The sequence below is a fragment of the Oryctolagus cuniculus genome, chromosome 1 (genome assembly GCF_964237555.1).
Source record: "Oryctolagus cuniculus chromosome 1, mOryCun1.1, whole genome shotgun sequence".
Taxonomy (NCBI): domain Eukaryota; kingdom Metazoa; phylum Chordata; class Mammalia; order Lagomorpha; family Leporidae; genus Oryctolagus; species Oryctolagus cuniculus.
In genome coordinates, this window is record NC_091432.1 from 164,999,803 (window position 1) to 165,018,508 (window position 18,706).

At 45.7% G+C, this 18,706-nt stretch overlaps 1 protein-coding gene across 6 annotated transcripts in view; it reads right to left on the reverse strand.

The window, feature by feature from the left end:
• Positions 1 to 4,170: 4,170 nt before the first annotated feature.
• PUM3 (pumilio RNA binding family member 3) overlaps positions 4,171 to 18,706 on the reverse strand; it is a 43,207-nt gene continuing 28,671 nt past the window's right edge. For all 6 annotated transcript variants that reach the window (XM_008255921.4, XM_070051456.1, XM_070051457.1 and 3 more), the window contains 5 exons: positions 15,837 to 15,979; positions 14,141 to 14,363; positions 10,070 to 10,157; positions 7,507 to 7,597; positions 4,171 to 4,454 (listed from right to left, as the gene is read on the reverse strand). In XM_008255921.4, the coding sequence (XP_008254143.2) occupies positions 4,322 to 4,454; positions 7,507 to 7,597; positions 10,070 to 10,157; positions 14,141 to 14,363; positions 15,837 to 15,979 (678 nt within the window). In that variant the 3' untranslated portion in view covers positions 4,171 to 4,321. The remainder of the gene's footprint in view (positions 4,455 to 7,506; positions 7,598 to 10,069; positions 10,158 to 14,140; positions 14,364 to 15,836; positions 15,980 to 18,706) is intronic.

Here is an 18,706-nt window from a genome sequence, read left to right on the forward strand (position 1 = left end):
TTGCTCGCTTTGACAAGACTACGGGCCCAGGTGCAGGAGGGCATGGGGAGCGGCCCTGTACTGAAAGCACGCAGATTAATCAAAACCTGCATACTGAGAGTTGAGCAACCGCCAGGTCAGCTACAGGTGGATTTTGCTCTGAAGGCACCAGACAGCCCCAGATAAAAAGCCTACAGACACTGACATCTGGAGGCCCCCAGTGAAACAGCAGGATCCACAGCTAACCACCCACACAGGGACAGAGAATACTGTGAGGAAAAAGAAGTTGCCCCCTTTCTCGGCAGTCTGTGAGATTTAAGGAGTCAAAAATCTCTCCTGGGAAGCCTCAGACCCAGACCAAGCATCTCCCAGAATGGTAGGGCTTGCCTTTTTATTTTCTGATTTTTTTACTTGAAAGAGAGAGAGGGAGAGAATCTTCCATGTGCTGGCTCACTCCCCAGACAGCTCCAACAGCTAGAGCTGTACCAGGTGAAAACCATGAAGCAGGAGCTTCATCCAGGTCTCCAACATGGGTGGCAGGGCCCAAGCACTTGGGTCGTCTTCTGCTGCTGCTCTCCAAGATGTTAGCAGGGAGCTGAACTGGAAGTGGAGCAGCCAGAGCACAGAGCAGCAGCTTGAACTGCTACAGTACAACACTGGCCCCAGAGTTTGGCTCTTCCCACTAAAATGGTTCCTGTGCCCAGCACGAATAAACAAACACACCTGACACATACCAATGCACATGACCCTGAATTATGAAAAAACTGGGGAATTACTTTTAATGCTGTAAATCTGTAGATGATTCCTCCCCTATGCCACCAAAAGTGCCACACACCAAGGACAGTAAATAGGGCCCTGGACTCCCACTGCAGCTGCTCAAGCAGAAGACAATATCGACCACTGCCTTCACATTTGTGGTAAAATTAAAATACAATTCTACATCCAGGTGCCAAAGAGTCGAATAAAGACAATCAGATCTGGAAGGTCTTTACAAGGCCACCTCACACCCATTCTTCCTTGGGAAGTTACTTACAGGTTGTACCTCAATTCAAAAAAGGCTGCTAATTCCACAAGCAAAATATGAAGGTATTTCAAAGTTCATGGAAAATGCACTTAGAAGATGTTTATTTTCATGTAAAAATTTTGAAATCCACAGTTTTTTTTTTGTTGTTGTTGTTACTAAGCACTTTTCATGTACTGCTTAAAGACCATTTGTACGCACAGGTATCAAAGTTTGAACTGCACCAAAATAAACTTACCTTTTAGTTCCATTTCCCAGGAACTTTTTATGCTTGGGATCTGAGAAACAGGCTCTCCAAGGGGGAGGAACAAAGGGAGGGTGCAAGATGATGGTGGATGTAGTTCTTCAGGGCAACCAGAAAGCCAGCCGGGGCAATCCCAGCAGCAAGTGGAAATGCTAGCTGATGCAAGGTGTTGAGCAGCGTGCAAATCACGGTCACAGACAGTTAGCTTGGCATGCTTTGGCTCTAATTTTCTGAGATCCACTTGAACAATGACATAAGTGGAAAATTGGGTCCATCCTCTCAGATAACCAGAAGTTCTGGGCAAGTGCAACTCCAGAAGCTGATTTATCCAGCAGGCCTACACTACTAAAAGTTCCAGACTGTTTCCACCTGTCGCTCGGCCACCCTCAGCATGTTTGCTATCTTTTCTCAAGCTACAAGACGGCATGACAGCTTTGGACATCCTATGCACATTCCAAAGTCAGCAGGGAATAAAGAGCTGCTCTTTAATCCAAAGGGTCTCTAAGAAAACACTGCCGGGAACACCACCACTCTCCAAGGTTCTGGCCAGGCTCCTTCCTAAATCCATCACGGACTTCAGGAATGGGCCTCATGGATGAGAAGTGCGCCTCTGCATAAGACACCCGGGAGACACATATGCAAGGCTGGGGGATATAACCTCAGCACATCCATGACCCACTCAGTAACACTGGCTACGAAACACGGAGTCTTACCAGTCAGACTGCATTAGCCACGTGGAAAGGAATGGACGCCAGAGAGCGGGGGAGACTTGCCAGGCTGAGGAAAGAGGTAAAGGGCTGCAAGGCAGCCGCTAATGGTGCCTGCGAGAGAGGAGTCTGAGCAATCCTAAAGAAAGGCTTGGGAAACATTAATAATGAGAATGAAGGAAACTAAGTAAATGAAAATAAATGAGGTAATCATTAATTCCAAGAAAAATAAAGTGGCAGAGGAAATGAGCTCACTACTTGATTCAATATTTAACAATCCATGCAGGTATAATAATGTAAACCCTGGACAGCGATTCATCAAAAATGATGCAGTTCCTGGGAAGGGAGAGAGTGAACAGCGTGGTCCAAGTCCCCGGTCTGGGAAGTCCAAAGGCAGCAGGTAGAAATCATAGATGAACAACCACAAAGGTCAATCCAGAAAGTCACGCGCAGAGGGGCAGGCAGTGGGGTAAGCACGCTGCTTACTTTACAAGCTTATCCAAGGACTCTTCCAAATTACGTACACGCCATCTTCATAGTTTCAAGGATGAAATAAGTCCCACGTGTTTCTCCTCTCTCTGAATGGATCCCTTATTAGAGAACACAAATCGTAACGTAGTTGTGACACTAGAGCCTGCTTAGTGCTGCCTTTTACCCACTCACCTCCTCGGGGCAGCCCGACAGCCCCACGTTCGTGCCCAGCCCCTGCCACTGGCCGGGTGGCAGCTGGGGAAGAAGCATTCTTCCGCTCCATTACTGTTGGAAGCCATTGCCATACTCCCAGTAAAGTAGGGTCTTTTTGCTTTTTCTTGTTAAACTTCTTATTCAGTGAAACATGAAGCCTTTTTACTGTAAATCTAAACTGTTATCTCAAAAATTTAAAAAAAGACAGAAAAAAGGTAGAAGGAAGGGGGGGAAGGAAAGGGAAAATCATTATGTTCTTAGAACTCTATCTACAAATCACATTGAATATTTTAACAACTAATTAAAATTAAAATAAAATATTTAATGGTCGGCGCAGCGGCTCACTAGGCTAATCCTCCGCCTAGCGGCGCCGGCACACCGGGTTCTAGTCCCGGTCGGGGAGCCAGATTCTGTCCCTGTTGCCCCTCTTCCAGGACAGCTCTCTGCTGTGGCCAGGGAGTGCAGTGGAGGATGGCCCAAGTGCTTGGGCCCTGCACCCCAGGGGAGACCAGGAGAAGCACCTGGCTCCTGGCTCCTGGCTCCTGCCATCGGATCAGCGCGGTGCGCTGGCCGCAGCGCACCAGCCGCGGTGGCCATTGGAGGGTGAACCAACGGTAAAGGAAGACCTTTCTCTCTGTCTCTCTCTCTCTCACTGTCCACTCTGCCTGTTAAAAAAAAAAAAAAAAATTTAAAACAAAAACGTGGAGGGGTACAGGTATCCACACTTTTATTCTTCGGGTGGGAGACAGGGTGGCAGGGGCGGGGTGGGGGAGGGAGTGGTGGTAGCTTTAGCTGGGGAGTAATCCTGGGAACAGAGACTGGATGAGGAAGGCCCAGCAATCCTGAGGCAGGTTTAAGCACAGCAGCAGCAGCCCTGAGTGGCTCTTCTGTTAGAGCAGAGCACACAGACGAGGCCCAACACCGGTACTGAAAGTGGCAGGCTGCGCAGAGCCATGGCCACCGGAGCCTGAAGGATCCACCTATCATTCCACTTCTCTCTCTCAAATCCTTTGAGTGCTCAGTTTTAGTGACAGTTCCCAAAGGCAAAGTCTGATCACAGGGAGCTACTTACTTGGAAGGCCCAAATCCCGAGACAGGCAGATGTTACCCTGACCCTCACACTGTGCTCACTGCGACCCACTAACTCATTTGGCTCATCTCTCCCTGCGAGCTTACCTTACCAGAGTGGTTCTGAGACAAATCTCTAACAAGGAACTGCCTGGTTGAAGGGTATCCCCTAAGATTTCCTGAAGATCAGTTCAAAACCATTATAGCTCCACCTCAGTGCCCTCACCAACTGTCTCTGCTTTTCCGCATTTTGACCACATTTGGCACAATGATCTCTCAAACGCTACCTCTTCAAGAAACCTTCTTAGGCTATTCTCACCAAGACGTGCACTCCATCAGATAATTCAATCACCCTTCATGTATGTGACCGTCTCACTCCACATGACTGCTAAGCCTGCCATGTTACCGTCTTCATTGCAATCGAATCACTACTCGGTATGATAAAGGAGACAGCGGGGATTCACAAAAAAATTTAAAAATAATTTTATAAACAGATTCTTATATAAAGAAGCAGCTTATACACAGCACCCAATTACCAACAAGTTGGGCCCTGTCACTCTGCACTTGGAAAACAGAAGATAGGAAAAATGATCCCGCTTTGTTCTTCACTTTCTCCATCTATGCAGTCAATCTTTCAAGCAGAATTTCCACTCCTTTGCTGGCGTTTTTGTTTTTTTCCAACGTGGGAATCAGGCTTTTCAATCCAGCTCGGACTTTGCCTGCAACTTCTTGGTCAGAGCTCTGGAGAAGGCTGAAGAGAGGAAAAAACCCAGAAATTGAATTTCATAAAAATCTCTAGATATCTGCAAATGCCACCCAGATCCACTGCAGGAAAGAATGTTAACTTTAAGACAAATCTTGTAAATACGTTCTCATTCAACGGATAAACAACGAGAGTCAGAAGTCTATATTCTAAATCCACATAAAAAACATTCTACTGGAGCCGGCAAGGTGGCACATAGCAGTTTAAGTTATCACCTTCCAGACCGACATCTTATATGGGCACAGGTTGAATTCCTGTCTGCTCCACTTCTGATCCAGCTCCTTGCTAATGGCCTGGGAAAGCAGTGGATGGCCCAAGTGTTTAAGACTCCTGTACCCATGTGGGAGACCAGCACTACTGGCATAAAGCAGTCATCTAAGAAAAGCTCACTGGGTAGCTGAACTAACCCGAGGGAATGGGTACACAGAGGGGCGAGGTAAGTGGTGAGAGCTGTACCCTACAGCTCTAATATCTTTTTTTTTTTTTTTTTTGACAGTGGACAGTGAGAGAGAGAGAGAGAGAAAGGTCTTCCTTTACCGTTGGTTCACCCTCCAATGGCTGCAGCGGCTGGCGCACCACACTGATCCAAAGCCAGGAGCCAGGTGCTTCTCAGGGCCCAAGCACTTGGGCCATCCTCCACTGCACTCCTGGGCCACAGCAGAGAGCTGGACTGGAAGAGGAGCAACCGGAACAGAATCCAGCGCCCCGACTGGGACTAGAACCCGGTGTGCCGGTACCATCTACAGCTCTAATATCTAATGGAGATTGAAGAGCTTTACCTTGGCACCTAACACATTGAGTTTAAAGTTTGTCTCTGCAAGTCAACAACTGTATAAGCCTCAAGAGCATGCTATTTAAATTCCCTAAGACTTGGTTTCCTCATTTGACAATGGAAGTAATGACAGAACTTGCTTTTTGAGGCTCAAATGATCATGTATCCAGAGTATCTAGCCAGAGCCTGACAATAGCAAGGACTCAATAAATGTCAGCCACTGGACAAAATAACGTCAGCCTCTGCTTTCTGAGAGCTTGCCAGAGGGTTCTGTCCATACCAGTGAATGCAGCCTGGAGGCTGGGGGAACAGCAGGCCCAATTCTCTTTAAACTGGGTGAGGCAATAGGCACTGGGCTGCAGAACACCAGGTATGAATTTCCTGTTCTCCCCCACTTCTTCAGGGCCACACATAAGTGTTCACCCCTAAAACACATTCTAGAAAGAAATCACTTGGCAATTTCAAAAGTGCCTGCTTTGAATAATGTCCATCATGCCCATAAAAAGAGGCTAAGTTACCAGCACAAAGCAGCACTGTACTGTTTAAGGAAGACAGCAGCAAAGACAGCTTGCCATCTGCAAAGTTGGAAATCTGCAAAGTAAAGCACCCTTTGAATGGATGTGTGACTCACGGGGGGCTTTATTTCATAAACCGTGGCTAAACACACAGTCATATAGCAGTCATATAACTGTATAATACAAGTTAATACAGTGAGCATGTGTCACACCTTCAGCATTTTACATGTTCAAACTCATTTAGTTTCTCTCATTTTTTTTAAGGATTATTATTAAACTTTTTTATAAGCAAGAAAAGCAGGGCTCAGGGAAGTGGAATGGCTGTTTCCAAGGCTATCCAGGAGGGTGGCGTGGAAACCGAGCCAGTGGGCCTCACTCAGTGCTAGAGATTCCTTTCGCCCACGTTCTCTGCAGCCAGCATACAAGGCTGATTTTCTCTTTTCATCCAAAACACTTTCCCACTTACTGTAAAAAGACACAGCACAAAATCCACAAAAATAAAACGAACAAACCCAAAACACATGAGTTGTAAGTAAAATATAAACAAGCAGCGAACTTTACCAAAAAATTAAGTGAATTACATTATACAAAAAGCAAACAAAAATGATTACTGTAACAACTTCTTTATAGCTCCAACTTCATTCAGAACCTCAATTATATCACGTGTGCCTGTCCCAATTCTATGCAGTACTCCACAGGGACCCTACACTACCCTTCTTATGTTTAAACCCACCCAAATGGGGCTCTGATTGATGAGCAACCTTTTTCAATTAATTTCATGGCATTGCTGAAATTTCTAGTTAATTGAGTATAATAAAAGAATGCATCAGTAGGTGTTAACACTTCAAATGCCTGCTAAAGAAACTCATAACAAAAAAATCTCATTCTTCAGCTAATGGATTCTGGCAGTTCAACATCTATTAGAAAATTGACTGATTTTAATGAGAAATGCTGTAAATTATCTAACACATCCATTTATTTAGAGAAACTGATATACCTGAAGAAATGAATGCTCTTTTGTGGGCCTGTTTGTGAATTTCTACTGGAGGAACACTTAACACACCACTTTATAAACAATACAGATTAAATTGCCAGTGAAATACTGTGGGAAAATCAAACGAGGATTGGTAGCTGACTTTCCAAACCTTGGTGACACAGCAGGGGTAGAATCAACTATGATTACTTCAAAGTAACATACAACTCTTTTTTTTTTTAAATAAGTGTTCTGAACAGAAGGGTTTCAGCTGTGCACAGTATGTGTGGAAATTCCAATGACTTGAAAATTAAAAATTCAACATTTCTAACTCCAGAGAACAACGTGCAAGATGGACCTTAAAATCCACACACTACCAGTTTTCTCTCATTTTAAGATAAAAATCAATTCCCACATTGATTTCTGTAGCAAATGCTTTTCCTATCTTTTTAGAACTGCTGAGAATAACGAATGGAAATTACATGTAAAGTTAGGCACATGTAAAGTTGGTCACAGTTTTCATAGGAATAGGACTTACTGATTAAAAAGAATACAAGTATGTTTTGGTCAAAACTGTATCTGTAGTGAAACCATATGAAAGCACAACCTAAAAAAACCCCTAAGGACTGAGCGAAAGGGCTCCATTTGCTTTCTGACATTGGTATGCCCGTGTAGACCACAGTGACCGCGAGGAACAGAGTGAGAAAGGAGCACGGACACAGCGTGTCTTCTGAACGCATGACCAGGCCCTGTACAGAGAAAGCCACACACTATACACACCTGGAAAGGATTATGGCACCTCGATTGACACTGGCCCACGACTTCAGGTTCTTAACACCAACATGCTCTACCAGTGCTTTTGCAAAGCAACCTGTAAAATGCACAGACACTTCATGAACACCACTTCCCAAGACTTAAACTCTCAGTCTCCAGCTCCATTGTCTTCAATCTGAAAAATGTTCTCATAAAAAGCTAATGGAAGAGTTCTTACTCAAACCCCTTAATGCTAAAAATTCCTAAGTAGGTTTATACAATGTGTTTTTAATACAGCCACTTCTTGGAATTCTGATCTAAATCCTAAGCTACGCTGAGCAGTAATTACTCAGGAAAAACAATGAATTCTTGTGAAACGCGCCCTTGATCATGTCTGCATGTCTTTCCGACAGTGAATGATTTAACCTGACCTGACAGTTGTCTAGGAAGTAAATGTTTGTTTGGTGGAATCAGAGGTGCAGAGAACACAGCTGGTGCTGAAGAATAACAGTTTTGCCTCACACATGGTCATTCTCTGTAACGCTTGAGCATCAAAACTACCATTCAACTTCTGTTACTCTAGTATTTCCAATTCTCAAGGTTGTATTATCGTACTCATGGTCTCATCCCGATTTAACTTTCTCTTAGATAAAGATAAAGGAGAAATTCTGATGGCTAGAATTTAGTGCAGATGGACGTAGGGATAACCTACTTGCAGGCAAGCACCTTGCTTAGGTAGCATGCATCTGGTAAAGGGAGAGAGAGACCAACGACTGAGGTAGTCTATGTTTTCCAAAAGTGGCTGCATTATCTATTTTGTGCACTCTTCTAGGATACTGCCTCTTTCCAATCCAGAGGTGCAATCTATATCTTCTCTTGACTCTGCGTAGGCTCTGTGATTGATTTGTGCCAGAGACTATGGTTAAAATGACATTAAGTAACTTCTGAGGCTAAATCACAATCTATAACGCATCTGCTTTCTTCTCTTGGGATGCTCAATCTCTCTCTCTGTTTTTAAAAGATTCATGTTATTTGAAAAGCATAGTTACAGAGAGTGAGCGAGAGACAGAGAGAGATCTTTTATTTGCTGGTTTGCTACCCAAATGGCCACAACAGTTACAGCTGGTAAGGTGGATGCCAGGAGCTTCCTCTGGGTTTCTCTAGTGGGTGGCAGAGGCCCAAGTATTGGGTTATCACCGCTACTTTCCCAGACCCATTAGCAGGGAGCTAGATGGGAAGTGGAGCAGCTGGGACTCGAGCCAATGCCCATATGGGATGCTGAAACTGCAGGTGGTGGCTTAACCTGCTGGCCCCGGGATGCTCACTCTTAGAAACAAATCACCATATTGTGAAGATGCCCAAGTGGCTTAAGGAAAAGGAAGTGAGGCTGCGGGCTAGGACATGCCCACCATGTGAGAGTGCTGCTGTAAAAGCAGATGCTGCAATCCCAGAATGAGCAGACCCAGATGGTTCTGGTGAGAGCAGAGACAAGTCCCACCCTGACTGGATGACTGCTCTTTTGCAAAATATGAAGCTTTGAAGTAGCTTGTGACACAGGAACAGATAATCAAAACAGACAAACCCTCATTTGGTGCTACATGAAAATGACAAACACATCAGGTTCCAACAGGAGTTATTTTAGCACTGTCAGTACATTTTAATTAGGAAGGAGAAAAATTACTAGAAAATTCCTTGGACTTTAAATGTAAGCCAGACAATGTTTTGGCCTCAACTCATATATAACCATTTTTTTCTGAATGATGAAAAAGGTGTTGGATAATTTTCTTCAATATTTATTATAAGCTTTCTCTTTCACAAAAAAAGCTAATGTGAAAAACAGCCCTCAGCACCTTTTCTACTGCTATTCTGAAGGCCTCCACAGGCATTAGAACTGCAGCTTGCCTCAAGACACAAATTTATAATCTGCTGCTTTTTCCAGACAGTGAGAGAAAAGCCCAAACTGTTTGAACTCAGTGGAGGGGTTTAAGAGCAGACAGAGTCAGAATCTAGCAAAAGAAACGTCTGGTTAAAGCCAGGACTGAGAGAGAATGGAATGCAGCTTTTCAAGGAGATAAAAGATGCTGTCCTCCTCGTGAGAACAGAGCTTCTACAGAGCAGCTGTAAGGCTGGCAAAACCCAGAGAGCCCCAAGCACTAGCTTGCTCTCCAGTCACATGCGACCCAGTGCCAAATAATTCTGCTATGCTTGCCTCAAATCCAGAAATACCAAGCCTTGCGATTGGAGCCATGGCATTAACAAGTGGGGTTCTCCACCCCATCCCTCATCCTCCAGGAACAGCATGGCATTTTAGGGTGATGACCACACCCAAGCACAAGTCTGAAGCAGCAGAGCAGGGAAGAGAGAGAGAAGAGAAGACAGGTGGGAAAGGGGAAAAAATTAAGATTCTTGGACACAATTTTTAGAGGGAAAAGCAGTATCTGCAACCTCTACATCATTTCTTACATGCAGCATTCGTGAGCACTTGACATACCACACCCTGAACTTTAGTGGCCAGTGCACAGTTTAGGGAGGCCAGCGATTACTGAAGTTCTTCTGTGTAAGACAGAGGAAGAGTTGTTTCACAGCCTACCTTCTCTTCCACTTTCTTTCATCTTTCTGTCTTGCTCTATCAACCACTTCAGAACCAGATGTCCTGCAGGATGTTCCGCAACATGAAGCTGTGAGGAGTCAAGAACATGTTCATTTTAAAAGCTGGCTTTCACACATGCCTCGACCCACGATTCATTCTATATCACCACATACAGGTAAGGGCTCAGCCAAGCTTAGAGTTCCACAGAGCCTAAGAGGTCTTTACCTAGAATGCCCATCATACTGGTAGGGACTAGTGCCACTGCAGTCCCCAGCCGGGCCCCAAGATGGTCACATGGGGCAATGTATCTAGGGCACAGCACATCAGGCTCAGCTGCAGGAGGCCTAGTTTGAACTGCACCCCCAGAATGCTCATTTTGAAATCACGGCAACTACTACTTGGACTGCAGCAGCAGTTCTGAGGTACAACTGAATGAAAGCCAGAACACCAGGGCAGAAACGTGAAAACCGGATGCTGAACGATGTTTAAATCCGTGACTACATGACAGGTGTTATGTGAGGAGCAGGCCAGGGCTCTCTTCGTCCCAGCCTTCCTCCTTCTTAAGGGCCATGGCAACTGTCCCCACAGGGCCGAGAGGCGCTCCCCGCTGAGTACAGGCGAAAATGCTCAGTAGGGATTCATCTTTCCCATGTACTCCTATGATGTGCTCTAGGAGGACAGAGACCCGGGCTGGACCCAGGGCCACTGCTCTTTCCCAATCCCATGTGTCAGAAGCAGCCAGGGCACTCAATATTTGGCATCATTTTCTCCAGAAAGAAATACCTGTCCTTAGCAAACACAGCCAATTGCAGGGCTTTGACCCAGATGGTTAGGGGAATCAGAAGTGAAAACAGGCCGGCGCTGTGGCTCACTAGGCTAATCCGCCCGATAAGGGCGCCGGATTCTGTCCCGGTTGCCCCTCTTCCAGGTCAGCTCTCTGCTGTGGCCAGGGAGTGCAGTGGAGGATGGCCCAAGTACTTGGGCCCTGCACCCCATGGGAGACCAGGATAGTTACCTGGCTCCTGCCATTGGATCAGCGTGGTGCGCCAGCCGCAGCGCGCCAGCCGTGGCGGCCATTGGAGGGTGAACCAACGGCAAAAGGCAGACCTTTCTCTCTGTCTCTCTCTCTCACTGTCCACTCTGCCTGTCAAAAAAAAAAAAAAAGAGAAGTGAATACAGGGGCCGGCGCTGTGGCACAGCGGGTTAATGCCCTGGCCTGAAGCACCAGCATCCCATATGGGTGCTGGTTCAAGACCGGGCTGCTCCACTTCCAATCTAGCTCTCTGCTATGGCCTGGGAAAGCAATAGAAGATGGCCCAAGTCCTTGGGCCCCTGCACTCATGTGGGAGACCCGGAAGAAGCTCCTGGCTCCTGGCTTTGTATCAGCACAGCTCCGGCCATTGTGGCCAATTGGGGAGTGAACCTGCAGATAGAAGACCTCTCTCTCTCTTTTAACTCTGCCTTTAAATAAATAAATAAATCTTAAAAAAAAAAAAAAAAAAAAAAAAAAAAGTGAATCCAGTGTAACCCTGCTGTGGAAGACTCTTGGGCGCCTGCTTCATAAACATGTCGTTCCCCAGCTCTCCTCCCCGCAGCAGCCCCTCCTCGTGTGCATTTTCTAGAGGGCTCTCTCCAGGGCGTTCATCACCAGCAGGCCTGCTAACCCGGAAGCCGGTATGTGACTCAGTTCTGACAGACAATCGTCAGGCAAGCCTGTCCGGGGGTTCTCCTAGGTAAAGGAGGAAAAGCCCCACGCTCTTGTTTTCTCCCTCCTGCTCAGGACCCAGCCGTGGTGGTGTGAGCTGACGCTGCAACAGGGAGCCTGCAATCATGCAACCACACAGCAATGGCAGCAGAGCAAGGACAGAGCGGGCCCAGGAGGCGGCGTCCGTGAGGCCAGCCCCACGTGCGGTGATCTGCGCCACTCTACTCCTTACTGTGGTAATGAACGTCTGATGAGGCCATGAGGTGTTCTGATGTTTGTGGCCACTGCCGTCCACAGTGACAGAAGTCCGGAGATCTGGATAAAAATTCAGAACCCCCTCACATCCTACCAGGCTCCCATCCATTCCCATCACAGCCCAAACCATGCTACTACAACGATTCCCTTGTTGTCTGGTTAACATCCTGCTTGCATGCCACTCTTCAACGCACCGAGCACCGCCAGGACAGAGACCCCATCGTTTCATCTTTGAATACTTTTATAAGCACTCAGTAAGGAGTTACTATAATTTTTAAAAGTTTCATTTATATATTTGAAAGGCAGAGTGAGAGAGAGGGAGAAACAGAACAAAATCTGCCATCTGCTGCTATACTCCCCACGTGGCTGCAACAGCCAGGCCAGGATCAGGCCAAACCCAGGAGCCAGGAACTCAGGCAAGGCCTCCCACTTGGGTGGCAGGAACGATCATCTGCTTCCTCCTGGGGGCATTTCCAGCAAGCAGGGCACGGAGGTGGGACTCGACCTCAGGCACCCTGAGATGCGGACGTCACAAGCGGTGGCTTAACCCTTGTGCAGGTGCCCACCCCGACGTGTCTGATTAATGAATGAAAGGAATGCAACCTGAACAAATCCTTCCATATCCTGAACCTGTAATATGAGGGATAATAATAAGTGGGGATTCCAAGAATCAAGTAAGATAAAGGCTATTGTGAGATGAGGTGAGAGCAGAGGCCACTGCCTCAGAAAACAGGCTTCCCACAGCCACCTGTCAGGAGTTACAACCTTGTCCAAAATGAAGGTCCTGTGTGGTCTGGACTCCGCTTCCTCTTCCCTGCACTCAGTGACTTCCAACTCCTGAACCTTCTGTTCTCAAACATGCCTGGCTCCCTCCTTCCTCAAGCTGTTCCTTTAGCCCAGAATCTTTTACCATTTTTCACTGAGCAACTATCAACGGTCTCAGCTTAGCTTTTACTGCTTACGGGAAGCTTCCTGGCAATCAGCTGGCTTTTGTATATTCTGACACAATCCCACAGAACCTGTAGTTTTCCTTCACAGATCTTATCTTAATACTAACTTAATTATTTGTGTAAATATTTTTTTTGGAAACATGTGTTGGCCTCTGTCTAGCACTTATCAGGGGCACAGTCAGTTGAATTTAAGAAGGCAAGGTTGGGCCGGCGCCGTATCTCACTAGACTAATCCTCCGCCTTGCAGTGCTGGCACACCGGGTTCTAGTCCCGGTCGGGGCGCCGGATTCTGTCCCGGTTGCCCCTCTTCCAGGCCAGCTCTCTGCTGTGGCCAGGGAGTGCAGTGGAGGATGGCCCAAGTACTTGGGCCCTGTACCCGCATGGGAGACCAGGAGAAGTACCTGGCTCCTGGCTTCGGATCAGTGTGGTGTGCCAGCCACAGCGGCCATTGGAGGGTGAACCAACAGTAAAGGAAGACCTTTCTCTCTGTCTCTCTCACTGTCCACTCTGCCTGTCAAAATCAATCAATCAATCAATCAATCAATAAATAAAAAAGAAGAACATGAGTCCCAGTGCTGGCATTGTGGCATAGCAGGTAAAGCCGCCGCCTGCCACACTGGAATCCCAGATGGGCACCACTTCAAGTCCCTGCTGCTCCACTTCTAATCCAGCTCCCTGCTAATGCACATGAGAAAGCAGTGGATGACAGCCCAAGTGCTTGGGCCCTTCACCCATATGTGAGACCCAGAAGAAGCCCCTGGCTCCTGGCTTTGGTCAGCCCAGCCCTAGCCAGTGCAGCCATTTCGGGAGTGAAGCAGCAGATGGAAGATGTTTCTCTCTGTAATAGTGCCTTTCAAATATAAAAATAAAACCTCACAGCAAATTCACAATAGAAATTAAGGGTACAGAATATGCTGGAAAAGGCAGCCTAGAGTCAACCATGGATAAGACAGTAAGAGGGTAAGAGGATTTTGTTGTTACTCTGTAAGCAATGTGGAGTCGTGGCAAGTTTCTGAGAAAGAGAAGTGTTGCAAGGGCCCTGTTTTGATTTCAGAAACTCCACATGCACTTGTTCTGAGACAAGCTCAGAGGTCCTGCTGTGCTGTTCTCCCTGTGGGAGTTTCTGCAGTGTGGCTGCCTGTCTTGAGAGCAGTTCATTACCTCTCCGTCGCTGCCGCCAGGATGCAGAGGTGCTGCTGCCAGGGTGGCGATGGCAGCCATGGCGGGCTGGACGTCCCCAGTGGCAGATCCGAGAATGCTGGACACTAACACACAAGCAGACTTATCTAGCACCAGCTCCTGGGCGTGTCCTTGCAGGTAGCTTAGCAAAGCTGGAGAAATGGACTCTAAGAGCTCACGTCGGCGGATCTCTGTATCTTTCTTACTGTCAGAAAATATAAAAAGAGAAATTTGGGTAAAATAAATGGCAAAGGAAATGTGGTGATCCTATTACCACAGAAACTTCTCTAAGTGCTTATCACTGCCTTCCCCACCCTCAACGTTGATAGCCTATTTTAAAGAATATAGAGGGGCTGGTGCTGTGGCGTAGTGGGTAAAGCTGCTGCCAGCAGCACCGGCATCCCATATGGGTGCCAGTATGAGTCCTAGCTGCTCCACTTCCAATTCAGCTCTCTGCCATGGCCTGGGAAAGCAGAAGATGTCTCAAGTCCTTGGGCTCCTGCACCCGTGTGGGAGACCCAGAAGAAGCTCCTGGCTCCTGGCTTCAGATCGGCGCAACTCCAGCTGTTGCGGCCATCTGCGAAGTGAACCAGTGGATGGAAGACCTCTCTCTCTCTGCTTCTCTGTAACTCTTTCAAATAAATAAATAAATCTTTTTTTAAAAAAAATAAAGCATGCAGGTGCTCAGTGATTTGAGTGTTTGTTCTATTTGTCATTTCTATGTCTCCAACAGCTGAACAGTGCCTGGTACAGAACAACCACTCATAAATGAAGCTTGGATCATGCAATAATAGTAATAATATTATTCATATTATATATGTTCGAATGAAACAACAAAATATTGCGCAGGACAACACACACTTAGATTACTTTACGAACCCTACTCTCTGCACTCAAATGCTCTGTATATATGTGAATAAAGCAAAATAAAATACACTGCACACCTGAGTGTCTACTATGTGCCAAGTGCTCAGAGGTATTCTTTTGGCATGACACTTTTATTTCACTTTCAAGATGAAAACTCCTGTACCTGCATGGGAGTTCTGGAGGAAGCTCCAGGCTCCTGGCTTTGGTCTGGCCAGTCCCAGCTGTTGCAGCCATTTGAGGAGTGAACCAGAGGACGGAACATCTGTTTTTCTTTGTCTCTCTCTCTTTCTCTCTAACTCTGCCTTCCAAATAAACAAGAATAATATTTTTATTTTTTATGTATTTTTTTGACAGGCAGAGTTAGAGAGAAAGAGAGAGAGACAGAGAGAAAGGTCTTCCTTTCGTTTGTTCACCTCCCAAACGGCCGTTTCGGCCGGTGCGCTGCACCGATCCGAAGCCAGGAGCCAGGTGCTTCCTTCTGGTCTCCCATGTGGCTGCAGGGCCCAAGCACTTGGGCCATCCTCCACTGCCTTCCTGGGCCACAGCAGAGAGCTGGAGCAACCAGGACAGAACTGATGCCCCAACTGGGACTAGAACCCGGGGTACCAATGCTGCAGGCGGAGGATTAGCCTAGTGAGCCGCGGCGCTGGCCATAAGAATATTTTTTAAACAACGGGATTCACCTCTTGAGAAATTTTATAGAGAGAAGGTGTGCATCCTTGAGTGGACCTGTGGCGGCACGGGCTACTCAGCATTAATGAAGAACTGAAGCAGAGGAATGAAGGAGTGAAGCCATTCTACTAGCTGTTACCTGTGTGCATTTCCATCTCCTTTCTGTAGAACTTCGATGATTTCTCGTACTGTATGGGCAGGATCTCTGGGGCTTAGTAAATATAACAGGACCTTTCTTCCATATTTGTCATTTACAATGCTAGGCAAGGAACTGATAATCTCCTACAAAATTACAAACAACAACAAAAAATTAATACTACATTTTAAAAATATACTTGGGAAGTGAGTGGCAAAAAAGTTTGCACTGTGCTTCACTTGTTATATAATCCCAGGCTTCCTCCACTTTTTGCACAAAAGTGTATGTGCTTTTGATAGTAAGAGTAGTTAACACGTGTTATTCTCCAGGGTACTTAATGGAAAATGTGGAGCTAGTTCTGCATCATTGCATTAAAACACAGAGATGCACCCTTGGAATGCAGAATCCATTCTCTATTGTGACTGGCATTACTGATAGTTCTTAGGCCACTGTGCTTTGGGACGTGGCTTGCTGGGGTCAATGCATAGACACAGTTCATCTGCAGCTGCAACATCAGCATAGATAAAGAATGTTGCTATTAGACCTGCCCTGTACGATGTACGTGATGGAGATAAAGAAATTTCATTAAAGAGAATAAGTGGTAAAGGCTTTTAGAATTGGTGGCTTATTCAAGGCAAATGAATGCTATTGTAACCACTGTGCTGAGCAACAAACACAGAGGGGAAGGGCAAGCAGACCCAGAGGGCCTCCACTGAGCAGTGGCACAGGGCACTGTGACTTTTTGAGGCAACACCCCCAAGGACAGGAATCTCCTTCACTGGTGGTTCAGAGTGAACTGACAAAACCAGTGCTGGCCCCACCTCAACTGAGCTCCTGTGTAAACTTACTGATGTTTTCAAAGACAGAAACACCACTGCATTAAAAAAATCCCTTTACTCCTAATAAAGAATACACAGAAAAAAAAAAAAAGTCATTAGCTTGCATTTCCCCACTCTGACAGTTCTATTTCTAAGAAAACCTACAACTATTTAAATGCATGTGTAGTTCCAGCACCACAGGTGGTTTACAGTGCCAGGGGCCATACAAAGAACTCAGCCCAACTCGTTAGGTTTGCAGTGATGCTTCCAGCAGGGGAGAGAAGTGATTTGCCCAGAGGATGTATAATATCAGTGACAGGGCTGTGCCTAGTCCTGAGCCCGATACAAATCTAGTTTCTTTGGAAGAACACACAGCCTCCTCTTAAGAAAGGAATTCTCTGTAGGATGATGTATTCAGCTTTGTTTTTCTCAAAAGCTTAGGGCAAAGTTAGCAACTTTAGAACGAGGAACCAAGCTAAAATTTAATCAGTAAAATTAATGATTCTACAACTGACAGTGTAACTCCACATACCACATTTGTTTGTAGTAGTCCCAAACTTGCCTTACGTTTTTGCACAAAAGCATTTATGCTTTTTGACAGCAAGAGTAGCTAACACGTTAAGTGCTTAATTCGAGCCAAATGCTGCCGATGGTCTATCTTGTTAAATACTCTTCACTCCATGGTGCCCTGTTCCCATGACTCCAACTCCACTAAGTTCTCCTAACTGCTTCTGAAGAAGTTTAAAGTCAGAGGATAAAGATCAACATACAAAACACTGAAGTTCCCAGAAAACCAATCTAACCACCTCAAAATGGGCTTATAATTTCAATCATCTAGGGAAAATGAACTTAAAATTTCTGTAATAAAAAGGAAGACAGAAAAAAATCTACAGAATTCTTTACAGGATAGGGAGTTCTTCCATAACTTCAAAGTAAAAATCATAAAGTGGACTCAATACGAGCAAGTTTTGGATTACGAAGCGTTCGGGCCTCTAAAGAGGGGTACTTGAGTGTCTCCAGGGCATCTTTCTTTAGGTACCCTGTATGGAACTTTCTCCAATTCACAGAAGACAGATGCATTAATTTGTTGTTTTATCTGTTAATTTGATGAGACAAAAGGGGTGAGAAGGACACAGGCTGGCCCATTCTAAGACAAGGTGCCTGATGGTCCTTAGTTTACCTTTGAGGAGTATGCCAGGAGCAACTATCACAACCACTCTGTATTTTAAAATTGAACATTTTTTCTTGGTAGAAGAAGGAAAGGGAGGAAGCATGTAGCTAGCAACATATTCTACACTGAGCACTTGGACAGAAACAGCTTTGTAACACACTAAACTGGTACTTCAAGATACACACTGAACCTAGGCATAAATACTACTCAAAGGCTTCTTCCCAAATATCTTGCACTTCACTGCCTTTCGGTTTGTAATCAAGAATTTGGAATCTACACTTATGCTGAATTAAAGGTTTTTTTGCAGGACAATATTAGTAAACAATTTTATGAATCTCAAAAATATTTACTTCAAAATTTAAGATTTAATTTCCCACTCCCACCTCAGCCTTGTTCTTTCCAGTTTTGCCCTATCATGTAAAAATATATGTCTTCAAATAAACAAACCAAACAGTACCTAAGTGTGGTTATATATGGACTACAAATCCATTTTACTTTAACCCGGATTAAAACCATGTTTTTAGATCACTGCCCAGAGACTACGGATTACCAGCAACAAGTCTAAGTAAGAGACAGCTGTGGTGCAGCTCTTTTTGTGGTGAATTTGGTCTCTGGACTCCTCAAGTCAAGCTGAGGAGCCTCCGGCAAATTCTTTAACCTCTCTGCACATCTGTGTCCTCATTTTTTAAAAAGTTTTTAAAGATTTATTTATTTATCTGAAAGTCAGAGTTACAGAGAGAGAAGAGAGGCAGAGAGAGAGAGAGAGAGAGGTCTTCCATCTGATGGTTCACTCCCAATTGGACACAAATTCTGCGCCGATCCAAAGCCAGGAGCCAGGAGCTTCCTCCGGGTCTCCCACGCAGGTGCAGGGGCCCAAGGACTTG